This window comes from Sceloporus undulatus, chromosome 4 (genome assembly GCF_019175285.1).
Source record: "Sceloporus undulatus isolate JIND9_A2432 ecotype Alabama chromosome 4, SceUnd_v1.1, whole genome shotgun sequence".
Classification (NCBI taxonomy): Eukaryota; Metazoa; Chordata; class Lepidosauria; order Squamata; family Phrynosomatidae; genus Sceloporus; species Sceloporus undulatus.
The window spans coordinates 40895929-40913655 of NC_056525.1; the positions used below are offsets into that span (position 1 = coordinate 40895929).

Here is a 17727-nt window from a genome sequence, read left to right on the forward strand (position 1 = left end):
ATTGCTATGTGAGAATGTCAGTTTAAATTCATAATACTTTGTGTATGGAAATAAAATGGCAAGTCCAGTTTTAACAGTCTTTTGTGAACAAAGGCTTTGTGTATGGGAATGAAATGCCAAAACCAGCCTAGCTTTGGAAACTAGCCTGTCGGTGGGTAGAATAGATGAGTGTAAGACACCCCCCATGAAGATGGGGTCAGATAGTGTTTAAAAGTGTGTAGTGATCCAGGATGTTCTTTATCTTTGTTCTATCGGTTGCTGGAGGACTGTACTTTGTGGCTGAACTCCAATTCTGCTGTTTCTCTTTCAAATCTTCTTTTGTAGTTCTTTTGTTCAAGGACTATGGTTCTGAGGTCTGAAATGGAATGCCCAGGGAGATTGAAATGTTCTGCCACTGGTTTTTGTGTATTCCCATTTCTAATGTCTGATTTATGTCTATTTATCCTCTGGCGCGGGGACTGGACTGTTTCCCTGATGTAGAGTGCTGATGGGAATTGATGACAATGGCAGGTTACAGACAGGCAGGAGAAGATGTCTTGGAGGTGTATTCAGCTGAATACGGAGCCTCCAGACGGCCCGCCCTGGGGGCGTGCTTCAGGTGTTGGGGCTTCCACACGGGGGGCAATGAAGACGCCTCACCTGGGTCCGTTTCGGACCTGTAGCTTCCATACCGCCGCCTCGGAGGATGCCGCAAAGAAAGAGGCAGCTTCCGCACGGGCGGCCCAAACCGCGGCTTTTTTTCCCTTTTGCCGGCTGGCGGATGCGCAGCTGCGCAGCTGCAGCGCTAAGCAGCGGCGGCAGAAAGCCTATGTGTGCATTTAAAACACCCAAGCCCCTTTAAACTTTTTTCCCCGCCCTGGCCAAGAACAAAGGTGCCCTCTTGCCAGCTGGTGATCAGCTGATGTTGGCATCCTTGTCCGCTTGCACAGTTGCCAATGTCACCAACATCATGGATGCCTCCTCTCCTTTGTTCCCTGTTGTTTTCCTGAAGCTGCAATCCACAGCCACGGCTGTCGCCGCTGCCACCGCCGTCTTCCCCACCTCCTCTGCCCCCTCCGCCCCCTCTGCCTCCATTGCCGCTGCAATGGAGGTCCCATCATCCACCACCATGACAGCTGTAGACTTGGATGACAGCAGCAGTGATGATGATGATGGCACAGAACAGCGAACGGCAGTGGCTGCCATAGCGCTTGATCAGGCTACTGTTGGCGGTGCTATGGCCCTGGCCAGAGTGGCTGTCTCCGCCGATGCTGGAATGTCCCTGCATCTCAAGACTGTGGTGGCTAGTCTGTTGGGTCTGATGCTTCATCACTTTTAATGAAAGCATGCAGTTCCTTGTAAAGGGTGGGGGGCGCCCTTCGTAGTACTCTGCCAGGGCATCTCTGTATTGTTTGTATTGAGATTTCAGCACTTGCATTTTCGGCGACACTCCTCCAAAGTTCTGTTTTGGCCCTTGGCTCTCCATGGCTTCTTCCACTTCTCGATATGTGTCAGCATTCAGTAGGACTGCTCAGTTTCGCAGAATGTTTGGCTGGGACCATATAGCTATCAGGTCAGCTGTCTCAGTATGAGACCAAGACGTCCCCATGCCTTTTTTCGGGGTGCTGGTGGATGGCTGAGCCATCCTACCTTGTGGCAAAGGGGAGCCGCCACATAGTTGTGCCAGGAGCAGCCGAACTGTGCCCGTTCCCAGGTGAAAATGGCGCAGGAATGTGTGTAGGGGGTCACTTTAAATTCCAAACTTTCCCTTATCACTTTCTACAACCAAAACATCCGCATGCAAAACTTACAACTTCCCGCGATTCTAGCAACGCATGTGCACAAGTGGCTCTAGGGTTAGGGTTATGAGACTTAAAATGCGCCGCAGCTGTGCCACAGCTTCCACAGCTGCATGGCAGCGGACACTGCAATTAAAGCCTGACTGCATACCGCGCATGTCCCGGACCCCGACCCATTATGCGACGCAGCTGACACGGAGCTTTTAAACGGGCAACTTATATTTGCGGCGTAGCAATTCTGACGTATCGGTGCAGCAGCTTACAGACGGAGCTGCACACGTACGCCGCAAATCAAAAAGAAGCGGAAAAAAGCAGCACCTTTTTAATGCCGCTTCTTCCCGCTTGGGCCGTGCGGGGGGCGTGTTCATGACGGCATTCAGGTAAGGCCCGTCTGAAGGCTCTACCTTCATGACGTCATGAATACACCCCTTTTTGCCCGTCTGTAACCCGCCATAGTCTTTCTCTTTTGTAGGCTCAGCTTGGCTGGTCTGCTTATTTTGAATGAATGGAATTGGCTTCCAAAAGAAGACAGCCTGAAAACATAGACAGTCTTGAAGCACTTTGTCTTAATTTATAACGCTTAACTTTCAGCATAATTTCCTTGTGTTATTTAGTTGTGATTCTTACAACAGTCCTCTATGGCAAAGTTTCAGTATCTTGTCTGCAGCAAATAGGCAAATGGAAAATTCATGAAGAGTTGGCTTGAGTAAATTCATGGCAAAGGAGGGATTCAGTTCAAAACTACAAGGTTACACCAGCACCATTACACTTTTTGTTCCAATATCCTACAATGGCTACCCCACAGTCATCCCCTTCCCCTTCTCCTTTTGTGTCGTGGCTTTTTAGATTGTAATCCTTAGGGCAGGGAACCGTCCAATTAAAAAGATTGTATGTACAGCGCTGTGTAAATTTACAGCACTTTATAAATAAAGGATAATAATAATAATAACAACAACAACAACAACAATAATTAAGGGATAAAATAAATATATCTGATCTGTCACGTAGTTGAACAAAATTAACTACAGCTCCTGTCCTGTCTGTGGTTTAAAATTCATTTTAGGGGACTGTTGCATACTCTCATGCTTATTTTTGCCTGTCTCCTATTCCTTGTTTTCCATTTTTCTGCACCACACAATCCCTTTCTTTCCTCCTGTAAAAATGTTTCTTTTTCCTCTGCTGTTTCTAGCATTAAAGAAATATCTTGAAGAACTCATAAAACAGATTTTTAAGGTCTTAACATTGGGATAACCTTCATTCCTTGGTTGCTTTTCAAGCACCTGAAAATCAGTTTAAGGAATAGATCTGCAAGCAGCTTATTGCCAGATGCTTTGCAGGCAACTATACCACAATGTATCTCACAGAGAAAAGCATATAGCAGTTATGGCACACGATAGCTAGAATGTTATTTCTTGCAGAGACATTTTCCATGTGATCTGCAGAATTAAACTAGTTGAATACATCAGGCTGATCACAGGAGCTAAAAGGCATGCAAACCTGAATGTATACGTTCACTAAGATGTAGCAGAAACAGAAACCTACTCAATTTAGGTTGCATAGATTATACAGTAATATGTAATCAGAATAATAAATAGGACATTCAGTTCTTATTCATCTTCTCAGAAATTTGCAGTTCCTGGTGCATGTTTTTAGCCGCTATGATTAGTCCATAAATGTAACTTGGTCCTTATTGAACTTTATTGTGCCACAGGCTAAACTAATGAAATTAGACATTTGGTAGGTTTTGACAACTGATTTCTTGAAAAGTGGGAAGTGTATTTAGATGCCAAAAACCAATTTATGTGTATGTTGTGCCATACTTTGATTTTGCACCTGAAATGTTGCATTGGACAATTGAAAGCTACTGCTTTCATGGTTGCCCTCCCCATTCTTAGAAGCTTACCGCACTGGGCTTCAGGGCCATTCTGAGAACGGCCCGGCAGGAAACGGAACGAGTGGGGGACGGATTTTACCGCACACTCCAGTCCCTCACTCATTCCGTTCCCCCTCTCTTCCATTCCCATTCAATTCCAGAGGGAATGCTTTTTGAGAACTGTTCTGAACAGTTCTCAAAAAGTGCTCCCTCTGGAATTGAATGGGAACGGAAGAGAGGGGGAACGGAACGAATGAGGGACTGGTGTGTGTGGTAAAATCCGTCCCCCACTTGTTCCGCACTCGTTCCTGCTCCTTCCGTTCCGTGCTCAGAACGGACCAAGAGGAATAGTGCGGTAAGCTTAGTCTTCTTCTGAGTTCTTGACTGAAGTCTCTGTTCTGATCAGTATTTGATCCAAGGTATAAGAAATCTTTAACTGTTTCAATTTCCTTGTTATCATGGTTTAATTTATGTAATCCTCTGTGGTTATTTTTTTTGGGGGGGGGGTTGTGTTCACTAGTAAGTTTCCCTTTTCACTTTCTGCTTTAGCTTTCCTTAGTAATATAGTGGGCCTTTGCCATTCCGCCCCCCCCCCCCCGGTAAGGCAAAAAACACGTATGCCATTGGATATAATGGAGCTCGTGCTTGTGCTCGTGCCGCAGCCATGTGCGCCATTTTCTCATTAGCCACACAGCTTCAGCATAAGCTGAAAGCCTCCTATAGCGAACCTGAGTATGGCGCAGGTTCACTGTAGTTCCAGGTCTATTATGTTTTCCACTAGTATTATGATGTCATCTGCACATCTTAGATTGTTGATGCTCCTTCCTTTTATATTCACGCCTCTTCTGAGTCTAACCCTGTTCTTCATGTTATATTTTCTGCATACAAGTTAACCAAATAGGGTGATAGAATGCAGCTTTGTCTGACCCCCCCCCCCTTTCAATTGGAAACCATTCTATTTCTCCATATTCTGTTCTAACTGTAGCCTCTTAATCTAAGTTCAGATTTCTCATCAGGACTATCAAATATAGTGGTACTCCTATTTATTTAAGAGCATTACCATAGCTTTTCATGATCTATGCAATCAAAGGCTTTGGTACAGTTTATAAAGATCACACTGATTTTCTTCTGGAATACTCCAGAACTGCACTTCATTAACCACTGTATATTCGCAATGTGGTCCTCAGTGCCTCTTCCTTTTCTGAACCTCACTTGCACCTCTGGGATTACTCTCTCCATTGGAGTCGTTGTTTGCAGAATTTTGAGCATGATTTTGGGAAGTTAATGCTATGGTCCTCAAGTTGCTGCAGTCTTTTATGTTCCTTTGTTTGTGCAAGAGGATGTACAGTATATTGATCTTTTTTTATAACATTCTTTTATATACCATAGTTAAAGTGAACAAAACAGAACAATCTTTGAACCAGAAACACAGTTATTTAAAAAGGTTCTCTGATTTAAAGAGAAAGTTCAAGATCAAGCTTCATCCCCTAACCAACCAACATTAATTTCTTTTTCTCCTTTTAAGAGACGTTTGCAACCACAAATCCAAATGAGAGATAGGAAGAGATAGAAAACATGAAGACAAAAGGGGATGGCATGATTATTGTGTATTGTGTCTGCTTTTTGGATGTTCTCAACTTCTATAAACCTAATTTTCCACAAGCCTTTCCCTGCAGTTTTATTGGGTCACTCCAGAATTTTCTCATTAAAAGTTTATGTCAGTTATGTCAATGAAAAAAATCATCTGCCAGGGCTGCCAGGATCAAAGATTTAAACAAAAGGTTCCCAGTTGGCATCTATATTTTATTCTCAAGGACAGAGTGGCCTCAAAGACTAGTCTGGGTTCATCACAGCTGTAAAATTCCCTCATGTGAATTCCTGAATCAGAGTCTTGTACATTAAGATGGTTAACCTTTAGACCTCAGATAGCTTTTCCTTGCTTCTGGTACTCCAGAACATATAATGAACATAGTCACACTCATGTTCTTCTGATAGGCTTCCCATAGGCAAACAGAAAATTGGACTAAAGAGGATTTTAGTCTGATCCAGCATTTTTTGTTCATATTCTCTTGTTGTTGTTTTAAAAAAAAATCAAGTCAGCACCTCCTTGCCTTTTGCTGGTTACCTAATAATTGATGTAGTTTAGCTAACAAAAGATCTACCAGGCAAAACTTAGCTAGATCAACCTTAACTTTCTCTTGTCTAATCCCTGGCCTGACAACAAAACAATTGTATGTGAAAGAGAAGAGGAGGTTAGACACTTTCCTATAACTGATACTGTTGTTAAAAATATTTATTAATGATACTTTGTGGTTTTCAAATATGCTTTATGAATGACATTGTTTAAGCAGTTATGTCATTTATCATTATAAGTCAGTGACAAAAATATAATTAAAATAGGTTAAATATGTTTTGGCTTCACAGGTTTCTTTCAGCATGCTTCACCCCACTGTAATTTTCCTATCTCTTTGGATTTTGAGAACCAGCATGTTATAGTGGTTTGATCATTGGACTATGACTGCAGACTAGGGTTTGAATTCTTGCTTGGACATAGATGTCCATTGGGTGACCCTGAGCTAATCACACTCTCTCAGGTCTCACAGGAAAGCAAAGGCAACTCCCCACTGAACAAATGTTTCTCCTCATTAAAAAACCATGATAGGGTCATCATAGGTTGGAAATGACTTGAAGGCATACAACAACTATGAACCCTTCATCTCTTTCAATAGGGAGGGACATTTATAGCCCTCAGTCTCCATCCTCTACCAATAAAGCATAACCAGCTTCCACTTCACAATTTTTGTTGGCTCCATTGCTGTAAAGGCCTTCCTCCCCACCCTTTATTAATTCTCATGGGCAAGATAGATATAAGTCCTTCCAAGCTCACAAACCACAAGGTTGTGAGTTTAATCCCAGCCAGGGGCTCCTAGGCTTCCTGTGATGAGAAGAATGCTGGCTGCTGTGCCATTGATCAGTCACCCAGCAATAGGAAGATACTGGAGACTCAGAGACGGGGGAGGGAGACTAGGGTAACACAGGTTACCAAAGCCTAGGAGCTGATAGCCTCCCCCAGTTTGGCAGAAGCAGCAGACGACAACAACAACAGTGTGATATTCCCTGACTAAGGTTACCAGATTGAAAACTAGAGAGGGCATCTGAAGCTTCAGTGGTTGCATAGAAGAAGGAATTTCAACAGGTGTTGCTTTTCATGTAACTAAGCAAAAAGCAAGACCTGCTTAAATTATCTCTTCTACACAACCATTAAAGGTATAGGTGATCACTCCCATTTTCACTCTGGCAGCTCTGTCCCCACCACCCCCATGCACTCTGCAATCCCTGATTTTCCAGAAGGAAAAATGAGATCAGTTTAAAAACAAAAACCAGGAATGCCTTTCTTAAAACATATCCAAATCTCTAAAAAAAACAAAACATATTGTCTGACTCAACAATTGCCTGAGTAGCATACAAAGAAAGATGTACACTGGCTTTTTTAACCTCTGTATTGTTGTGTTCTATGGTGTTTCCCACCCCAGAAACTGCCATTAGTAGCAGGCGGAACAGCAGTAACAGAGTTATGTGGAGATTGGTCCTAAAGCTGCTCTCTGCAGGAAAAGCAATGCTGCTGTCACTCATATACATCTCCAGTGTGTTCTGATAGGAAGGTGATATATGGGAGTGCTGACAACAACAACAACAACAACAACAACAACAACTATTATTATTATTATTATTATTAAGCCCGTTCCATCAAATGGTGGGACATCAAACATATACAGTCAGACACAAAGACAAAACATAACAGTATAACCTTTTGTTTTGAGGACAGAGAGGTATTCAGATTCAGCATCAAAGAATCTTGACTTCTATATAATAACAGCAATCACTTATACATCTTGCATGTGGTTGCAGAAAGGATGTCAGCCACTAGACCTAAGAAGATGAATTCTCTTGACCATATGAAATCTCTGTGTTCCAGACACATTGGGGATTAACCTATTGACATTAACTGATTTTGGAATACAAATGGCTATCATTAAAGCATGTATAAGCAGCTTCCTTTAAGCTTTGTATATGATATTAAGTTGTGTGTACAGATCTAGATGCTTGCAGTTTGAGCTGTGAATGAAAATTCTCATGCTTTCAGTTAGGATCTGTAACTTTTTCATTCTGTTCAATAAGAACTAGAAGCAGGACCTGTCCTTTCCTTTCACAACATTGTATCAGGAAGTGCTCAGCCTTCAATTTGGGAATATATAGATATCTGCAACAAACATGTACAGTAGTCATCTATCTCATTATGCCAACGGGCATAAATTCTCCTGGGTTTCTTAGAAGCAGGTGTTTTGCCAGTCCCAAGTGGTGATGCCGAGCATCATTGGGGCCTTGTGCATTCAAAGCATGTACTCAGGCTACAGCCCTTCCCTATTGCTTAAGTGATCAGGTTGGGAACTTGTGATATAATCAAAGCTGGGCTCTTGCTTGATTAAGGAAATCTCAGTCAATTAATAGTATGAGCTGTCAGGAAAAAATGATTTGTCATCAGTTTCATGCAGAAATTTTCATATTGGGGAAGGGAAGAATTTGCTTCAAAATGGAATGAAGCAAAATAATTTTTCTTTAGATGATGTAGGCATATGTTGTAGCAAACAACATAGCAAAGGGAGATAAACTTTGCAGTCTTCCAGATATTGTTAGACTGCAACTCCCAGTATTTCTCATCACTGGATATACTGACTGAGGCTGTTCAAAAGTTCATTCCAACATTTGGAAGACTATATTATTCCCACCCATGACCTGTACTCTGGTTTTCATAGGATGGAATGTCCCTTTTAAAACTGATTCCATCTGCATTTTTAGAGGGCCTTATATTGACAATTAATATTGCATTGATCACTGGTGCTTCCTCTGTTCAGTTTTTTTAAAAACTTGCTTCAGTTAGACTTTTGTCACCTTTTAAAACTCAACTTGATTTTTAAATATATCATTTCATAGTTCTTTAGGGGGAATTGAGTCCCAATTAAGCTTTAAAGTGGGGGGAAATCATATAGATAGTACAAATAAAAACAAATAAAAATAAAAATTGAAATTAGGGGCACCTTAGACTGTCAGAATATTTTAATAAATTAATTATGAATAAGAGACCTTCCTCACTGCACACTTATAGCACTATGATTGCACTTTAACTGCCATGCCAACATTTTATGGGTTCCTGTTGTTAACAATTTAGGGGGGAGCACTTAAGCGTTCTCTGCCAGAGAACTCCAGTGCCTCACTAAGCTACACATCCCAGGACTGCCAGTGATCCAACAGTAGAAAAGTAGAACCATAGTGCCATAAACAGTATAGAGTGAAAGGGCACTTGCTGATTCATTGACCAGATGGTGAGATCATAAATAGCTGAGCTCTTGTTGGCTCATTGGGAAAACCTCATAAAATATACATCCTTGCTGAACCCAGTTCAGATTAAGCTGTAAAAGGATTTCCAATGTTGAAAGATATAATACTTTCCAACATGCACCAGGTATAGACAAACCTTCATTCATGATAAATTGGTATGCAGTAGGGTGGCCTTCCCCATCCTGGTGCCTGGCAGCTGTATTTCATTACAATTCCCATGTTGAATGGCTTGCTGTCTGAGGTTGATGTGAGTGATGGTCAAACACAGCTGGAAGGTAGCAAGCTGGGGAAAGCTATGTCATGGTGTGATCTCTTCTCACACATTTCAGTTTAAAAGGACAGCCACTGAATTCTTTTTCTTCTTCCTCCCATCACTACAATTACATGGTCTTGTTTTAGATAGTATAGGTAACAGCGGTTGTTTCAGGTGGACAATTTTCTGTCCCCAGAGCCTTCTGGGGCTCACACAGATAGCCACAAATGTAAAAAATAAATGAAAATAAAATGTGGGATAAAAATAGATACTCAGTGGGCACCATAGAATACATGAATTTGGAGCAGGGGTGGTGGTGGTGAGACCGGAAGGCAGCAGAAAGGAAATGGAATGTAACATCTTGGAAGATGCTGGAATTGGTGTCTAGGACTAAGATTCACAGTGTTCAACATGACAGCACTTTGTTGCAGTCCCATCGGTAATCTCACTTGGAAGTGCTTCTAGATGGGCCACACCTAGAGACTGTATGCTACTGTCCAAAAACCCTTGCACCACTATCCTATCTTCTTTCCTTGTATGTGTGTCCAGAAAATCAAGCTCCTACATGTACACATAGCTCTGCATGCACAGTTCTTCATCCTCCCCTCCTCACCTGCCAGCTGTCAAGCCCCAGGAGATGCTCTGCTGTCACTTACCAGTGGAGAAGGGTGGGAGGTGGTTCAGACCACAGAGAAGCAGCTGGTCTTGCTTCATTTGGGGAGGGTGAAGAAATGAGTGCACTCTCCAGTGAAGTGAACTTGTCTTTTTCTTCCTCTGAAGACGTTGAAGCAGTTGGATCTTGATGATTTGAAACACCTACCCGTCCCTTCTACTAGTAAATGACAGCAGTCACGGTCCTTTCTGGAGGTTGACAGAAGATGAGGTTTTTTTTGGGGGGGGGGGTGGAATGGAACACAAAAGCAAGTGAATATCCCTTTGTTCCCCATCTGAATTGGGACTTGCATGCACATAAATTACTGGTCTGTATTAAGAATGGAAGAATACTAGTCTGTGTTAAGAATAACAATGAAAGAAATGGAGGGAAAATAATGGACAGGTAAATATGGAAGAGACCACAAGACTCCATTGTCTGGACACACATACACACACAACCTTCTTAAAACTCCATGTCTGTGGCAGCCTCATCTGAAATCATGTTAGGATATCCTTTTGTCAAAGAAAGAAAATACTGTGTCCTTGAAGGAAGAGAATGACAGAGGAACTGGTAGGAAGCAAAATGATGGGGTAGGACTGTACGAGTCTGTCACAATAGAGATCTAAATTTAGTTAAAATAGCAGTACCTAGGAATACTCTTTTATAAATGAAAAGGAAGAGGAAGCATGTGTCTCTAATGGTTCATCCTCCTTTGAAGGGCTCATGGAGATGGAGATGTGAAAGCAGCACATTATGTTCCATGCATATTTGAGGGCTGGATTTCTCTCCATCCCCCACCCCCAATGGTGCAGACAGTCCTGGAAACAATGTGCTTTATCTTCTAAAATATCACACCTCAGGCCCTCAGCTGTTTAATGATTCCTTAACCCTGGCCTGAAGCAATCCCCCCACCCAGTAATTAAATTAATCTAGAATAATCTTTAACAACAAGAAGGTAAAGTAATGGAAGATACATGCAGAATAAGGTGGTGTTGCCTGATGGCCAGCTCCAGTGGGAGCACTTGGCCTGAACAGACAGGCCAAAATAAAGCTGCTACAGGTCACTTAGGAGGTATGCTGTTTAAATGATGCATGCATCCTAAGAAGCCAGAAGCTGTGCCACAGCTGCACTCCAGTCCTTAGGACTGGAGTGTGGCTTTGGCGTGGCTTCTGGCCTTTTAGGATGCAAGCATCATTTAAACAGCATATCTCCAAAGTGACCCAAAGCAGCTTTATTCAGGCCTGTGTTTGGGCTCACTGAAAGAAATCCAAGGAGGAAAAGAGGAGATTGTTACTGCATTTGTGTAATGAAGATCATTCTTAGAGTCTCCGGCTGGAAGCCAACTGAATTTCCTAGGAAGAGACGACAGTGTGTTTTTTGTAACTTTTCACTGTCCTTGCCTGGTGTGAAGGATAGTTGCACTGAAAAGACCAGTCCCTTAGACATGAGCTATTTGATGCTGACACCTGTAAGACTGGCAGTCTTCACAACCAGATTGAGTGAAGAAATTGATTTTGGTCCAAACCAGTGGGACTTATCTTCTGTGTATGTCATACTGGCAGTGCATCCTTCAGAGACTAAAGTCACTAGGAGAGGGCAGAGATAAATGGCTCACGTTTCTTACACAGGAGTATAGCTACAGAGAGTGGGGTGGATGAGGGGGTTGCTCCTACAAATAAGAATTCTAATGCCTAAACTATTTTAAGTTACCACAATGCTAGAAATTTGGGGACCAAAGGAAAACTTTATTTGGAGTGGCAGAATTCTTCTTGGGGGGGGGGATGCCCTTAGTTGGTTCCTCTCCACCCCCATGTCCATGCCACAGCCACACATCTATAGTTATAACACTTGCATCTACTGGGAAATTACAGTTTGTAGATAGCACCACTCTGTTGTTCAGGGCTGTTTCTGCCTTTTCAGGCATTGTAGAACAGAAATCTTTTAGTGAGCACATGTGCCTACCTTCCTAACGCAAGTGTTCTCCAGATATGTTGGACCACAACTCTCATCATCTTGCAGTGATACATAGACAGAGACCAGTGGAAGTACCCAGCATCACAAGGATTGTAAACACCTTGGTCTTGACCCTATTCCAGCACTCTTTCCCTTCCACTCTCTTAGGTGCTCTTTCAGATCATGTGATCATTACATATCATGGAATAGTCCTACTTTTAATGCAAGTGTTCCTAGATTTAGATTCCAACATGTTCTTGGCCTGGATGTCCTAGAATTTTTGAAGAAGCATCCCCAGAAAAGAGATCAAAAGAGGACACAGACATAAAATCTGTATGTGCTAATTTATATGTATAGAAGTGGATGTTGACATAACTACTAGAATTTAAATAGAAATGGAAGATATCTTCCATAGCTGGGACCATGTGGCCTGTGTGCTTGTTCAGTCTGCTGTGCAGATGGTAAATGTTGACAGGCAACTTCAAAGCTCCTACTCTCTCTTCTTGTGGTTCTTTATCTTTAAACCAGATGTGAATTGGGCAGCACTTTAGAAAGAGGATGCCTTTAAATTGAATCTTGTCCTACTGCCCTTCAAATATAGTACTGACATCTGCAAAGGAGGATACATGGCCACCTTTATCTTATTATTAATTTTGCCTGCACAGCAAAATTCACACTAAATCAATCAGACTGATGCAAAACTCCTTCCATTACTGGAATCTGTAATGGACATCTGTAATGGAAGGAGCTTTGCATCAAACTGATTGATTCAGTGCAAATTTTTTTTTTTTTAAATGCAATGGAGCTTCTCTTTGCTGGAGCTATGTAACATGCTGGTTTTATTTCCCTTAGCAGATTGGCAACAGAAGAAATGCTGATGATCATCTTTAGTCCTAATAGGAAGAACCCCAGCTGCACAGTAGAATGGAGGTTTTATTATGGTCAGGCTGGATCTCTATCTTCCTAGTGTGTTTCCTCTCCTTTGGGAAAAGAGCTGACATCTGGGAATATGAATATTTTAGATCCATCATTCATTACATTTTCTTCTTTCATACCCCCACAGAGAGTCACATTAGATGCCTCTGCCTGGATACCACAGTGATTATTGTTGGCTTAGCATTATGGCTAAACAAATAGCAATGTAATAAATAAACAAATAAGAAAAATAAAATAGAATTTTTATCCTGAAACGCAGCAGTGGCTGGTGGCCATTATGTCAGTGAGATGGCTTCCATAGGTCACTAAGATAAGTACCTAGTTTGTTAGGGGCAATTAGTTTACACATTGTAAACCCCTTAGAGAGTGCTAAAGTGCACTGATAAGCAATATAGAAATGTACTTGCTATTGCTATTGCTGTTGTTTAAACAGGATGATATGAGGCTGGAGGGAATACAGCCCCTTAAATGCAAACAGCCTCTTAAATATGAGCCTCCAGCTGCCACTGCTAAAACTTCTCCTAGAAGGGAATCTGTTTAGTTTAATGTAGCTTGATACAGTATTTTCTCAAAGCTTCTTACAACACATGTGATGTTGCAGTGATTATGGTGTTAGATATGATGGGGAGACTCGGGTTCAAATTTCCATTTAACCATGGAAACTCAATGAGTACATTTTCACATTTAGTGCAAAGGTGGTAGCCTGAATACAATTGCCCATCTGATTATGAAATACAGTTGCATAACTAGTGCAAGAGATTGCAGAAGTGGTTAAACAACCTTTTGTTCAAAAATATAATTCACTGCAAGTGGACGGGCAGGGATTTTCACTTCGCTATCTTTGAAAGTAGGTTATTGTGATCTTGTACAACCACACTCTGTCTACTCAGCCCTTCCTTTGTAATGTGGGAATAATAGAACAGCTAAACTTACAGGATGGTTGTAAGGATCACATCATGATGATGATAGAAGAAAACTGTTGAGTTACTGTCAACATGATGATGGTGATGATGAAGATCACAATTTTTATATCATGGCTTACAAGAATTCAACAGGAGGAGCACAACCAGATATTTACATGTTTAAACAAACATGTTTACACCCCAGTTTGAAAGTGGCTGAAGGTCTTAAGAATAATGCTGGTGCTTTCAGCAAGAGCTGTCTAGAGAGTGTTTGGAGGGTGTGAATTTATAAGCTGTAAAATACTGTGTGCAACATCAACACCAACACCAGAAGCAAAGATTCCATTACATATTCAGCAGTGAAAACAATTTTCAAAAGGATAGTCATGCTAGTCTATTCCACCATAAGAAGAAGGGCAGGAAAGGTTGCAGGGGAGTCTTGTAACATCTTCAGTTAATTTATTTTAGCAGGAATGTATGTAATTATGATTCACTTCCTCAGATGCTTTGATGGAGTCCATCAATCTGAGGAATGGAACCAGTGCCTCAGAGAAAGTGTATTGTAATCCTCTTCAGTTCATGCTGCAATCAACTAGTTTGTCTTAACAGTGACATATTTACTCCTTTTTGTTCACCCTTCTTCTCATTATGAATGCAATGTTTCTGTTCTAGATTCTGTTCTGCCAGTGTTCTATTTTAGAGTACAGTACAGGGCATAGATCTAGCTGCTTGATTTTTCTCAAGGTTTATCTCAGTGCTAAATTATTCAGCATTTTAATTATTAATTGCTTAATGTTTGTTACAAATTCAGGAGATGAAAAGGGCTAGATAAGTACCAAGTACTCTTAGTGCCCTTAGGGAACTGAGAGCTAGAGTTTTCTTATATGGAATGTTCAGTTTACACATTATATATTTTGTTATCACCAGGACAGAAGCTGTCAAGTATAATTTAGAGAATACCTTCATAAATCTTTGAAGCATAAATGTTAAGATTTTTTTAAAAAAAATTCCCATACTTTTCAGTGGGCAAAGCCTATTACATTTTTAAAAAAATATGCAGAGATCTACTAGTAGATTTCCCTCAAAGGTCTTCCCACTCCCACCTGTTCTAAGGTAGATAATTTCCTTCACCATAGAATGTGTATTCTATATTCTAGAGAATATCTTACCATGGGGTGAAGAGTGGGAGAAGGCAGTAGAAACTAAACAACACAATCCTGTGTATGTTTCTTCAGAGGAAGGTCCCAGTATAGTCACTAGAGCTTGCTCCCAGATAGATGTACAGCAGACTCCAGCCTTAGTCTGCTGTTATTTCAGCATACATTACATAAGAACAGCACGGTATTATTATTGTTGTTATTACTACTTTGCTGATGGCAGTGCAATAGAATGCCTCTGTAATGTGTTTTTTTTAAAAACAAATAGCACAGTGTCATTACTAAGAATGGAAGCTGAAAGAAGAACTATGTGAATATAGTCACTGGACACTTGGGAACCAAAGGAGTGGGGGAGCTTAGTTATTCTCATATCACATTGTAGATACCGACAACTATCTTTATTTACTTAAGAAAACCCCTTTGAATTCAATGGAATGTACACTTGAATAAACATGTACAACAAAGATGGGCAATTTAGAGGCAGCCAGGGGCTAATCCCACCCCCAGGTTCCCTAGCAGACCAAAACTCTTCCATAGCAAGCTCAAATGCCTCTATTTTCCTCTGCAGGTCCTCCCAAAATGTTAACAGGAATAGACATCATGTCACTTCCTGTCACCATTTGGAGAGAAGAAAATAGAGGCATTTGGGGGGCATTGCATAAGTTTCTGGAAGGCTTGTGTAGATGAGTATGTTTGTCTGTGTTTTCATCCTTTTAGCTCTTCAAATGTGATGGCGAAAATGCCAGAAGTAGCGGTGAAACTAGTTTGTGAGTTTTTGCTTCAGTCCAGTTGTTAGTCCCATCAAGATCTGACCTACTGAAGCAATGGGAATGTCAATGAGTCAATACATATATAAATTCCATTGTTTCAGTTGATATATCTTGTTGGGACTAACAACTACATTTGTTTTGCTGGCGCTGCTCAATTGTTTGAAATTATTTAGAGGTGTTATAAAGTATTTTAGATTGTTGTTCAAGACTTTATTGATTGTACCATGCTCTCAGATCTGCTGGTGTTGGGAGGGTGAGAAATACTTTATATAATAATTAAATGAATAAATAGTGCACTCATCCCAGTTTTCAACTCTTTATGTTGGTTCTTCATGGAAAATGAAGGACTGTGTGGGGCAGCTTTGACCTGAATATGCAAGGGTAGCAGAAGTCACTTACCAGTAGGTATGCTCCCATGTTTTATTAGTGGATAGACCATTTGTTTGTTTGTTGGATTTATATCCTGCCATTCTCCCAAAATGGGATCCCTATCACAGGGATGTAATTTTTCACTAAGTATCTTCTTGAAGATCCCACAAAGTAATTTCAGCAATTTTCTTCCTGTTTCAAGAAAGTGTTCAAAAACCATGCAATTTTTGAAGACTATTTGCAGTTTGGGACTTATTCTGTGCAGACCTCATGTTTTTTCCCCTCAGAAAACACTATTTTCTGCACAAGAAACAGCATTTTCTGTACATTTCTATGCAGAAAATGCTGTTTTCTGTGGAAATCAACCATATGGAAATTTTTATGCAGAATAAATCCACAATTAAAGCATTTTCTCTGCAGAAAACAGCATTTTCTCTGCAGGAATTAATATTTTTGCATTGAAATATTATTTTACACACAAAAAGTAATACTGTTTTCTGCAAGAAACAACCACATGTGAATTTTTCAGATAAGTCCCAAACAGCAAAGATTTTCAACAGTCCTGTATACTTCTCATCACTGTTTTTCAATACTCAAAAACATGTTTTTTATCTTTTAAAAATATTTTTGAATATTATTTTCATACCTAGCCTAGAAACCATATGGCTCTTTTTACAGAATCAAGAAAAAGAGGTCCACCACCCCAACCACCAACATACGTAAGCTGGTCAAGATTTATGCTCTGCCAGCAGCTTACTGGATTTTGACCACTGGAAGTATTTGCTATTATACATGTGTAACCTAAGGAAAGATCAGTAAAGTTTAGAAGCACTAGAGAACAAGACAGAAAATGATCAACTGGCCCAGGACATAATACTTATATACATGAAACTTGTAGTACATGCAGCATGGGTGCCTTTCTCATGTTCTTGCAGTCTAGTGCTCTCCACATGCATTGGATAACAATTCCCATACCCCCTGGACAGTCTCTCCTCAGGTTTATACTCATAACCTCATACTGTTTTTTCTCTGTCTCTTGCAGCAATTTAGAGACTGAAAAGTTTTGTGGTAAGTAGGTCATTAACTTTTCCTACTTTTTGTCATGTTATTTTGTAATTATCATGTTGGTTCTTCTGCTCCTCTGAAGCTGTAGGTCATTGCTTTGTCAAGATAAGATACAGCATAATACCAAGTCCAATTAGTACTCTGATCTGTTCCCTAATGTCACTACCTGCAAGTACCTACTGTAAAAACAGATATAGTTAATAATAGTATTGATGCAACTTCTACTTACATATGCAATTTTAAAAAAAGCAAATACAGGACAAAATGCTGCACCACTTACTCAGATATCTCAATGGTAATTCATTTTCTCCTGTTACAGATTATTTCTCAGAACATCTTGGAGAATACAGGCATGTTCTATCTGCTTTGGAGCAACTCAACACTGCAGTCTTGTCAGCCATGGATAAAACCAAACTGGTAAGTGTGTGTTCAGTTCCAAAAAGGAAATGAGTTGAGCTAGGACTGTATTGCTTTTACAGATGGCTTTAATAAGTCTTTAGTATTACATTTGCCTCCAGTTCCTAATATGGAGTATTAATTCCTTTATGGATATTAATGATCTATGGCATAATGAATGGACATCCAGCCATTGTGGAATCCCTTACTCAAGACTCATAA

At 40.7% G+C, this 17727-nt stretch overlaps 1 protein-coding gene across 1 annotated transcript in view; it reads left to right on the forward strand.

The window, feature by feature from the left end:
* The window catches only part of NECAB3 (N-terminal EF-hand calcium binding protein 3), a 142886-nt gene that overhangs the window by 78240 nt on the left and 46919 nt on the right, over nucleotides 1-17727 (forward strand). Inside the window, exons 4-5 of the mRNA XM_042466417.1 lie at nucleotides 17087-17112; nucleotides 17429-17526. Of these exons, the coding sequence (XP_042322351.1) occupies nucleotides 17087-17112; nucleotides 17429-17526 (124 nt within the window). The remainder of the gene's footprint in view (nucleotides 1-17086; nucleotides 17113-17428; nucleotides 17527-17727) is intronic.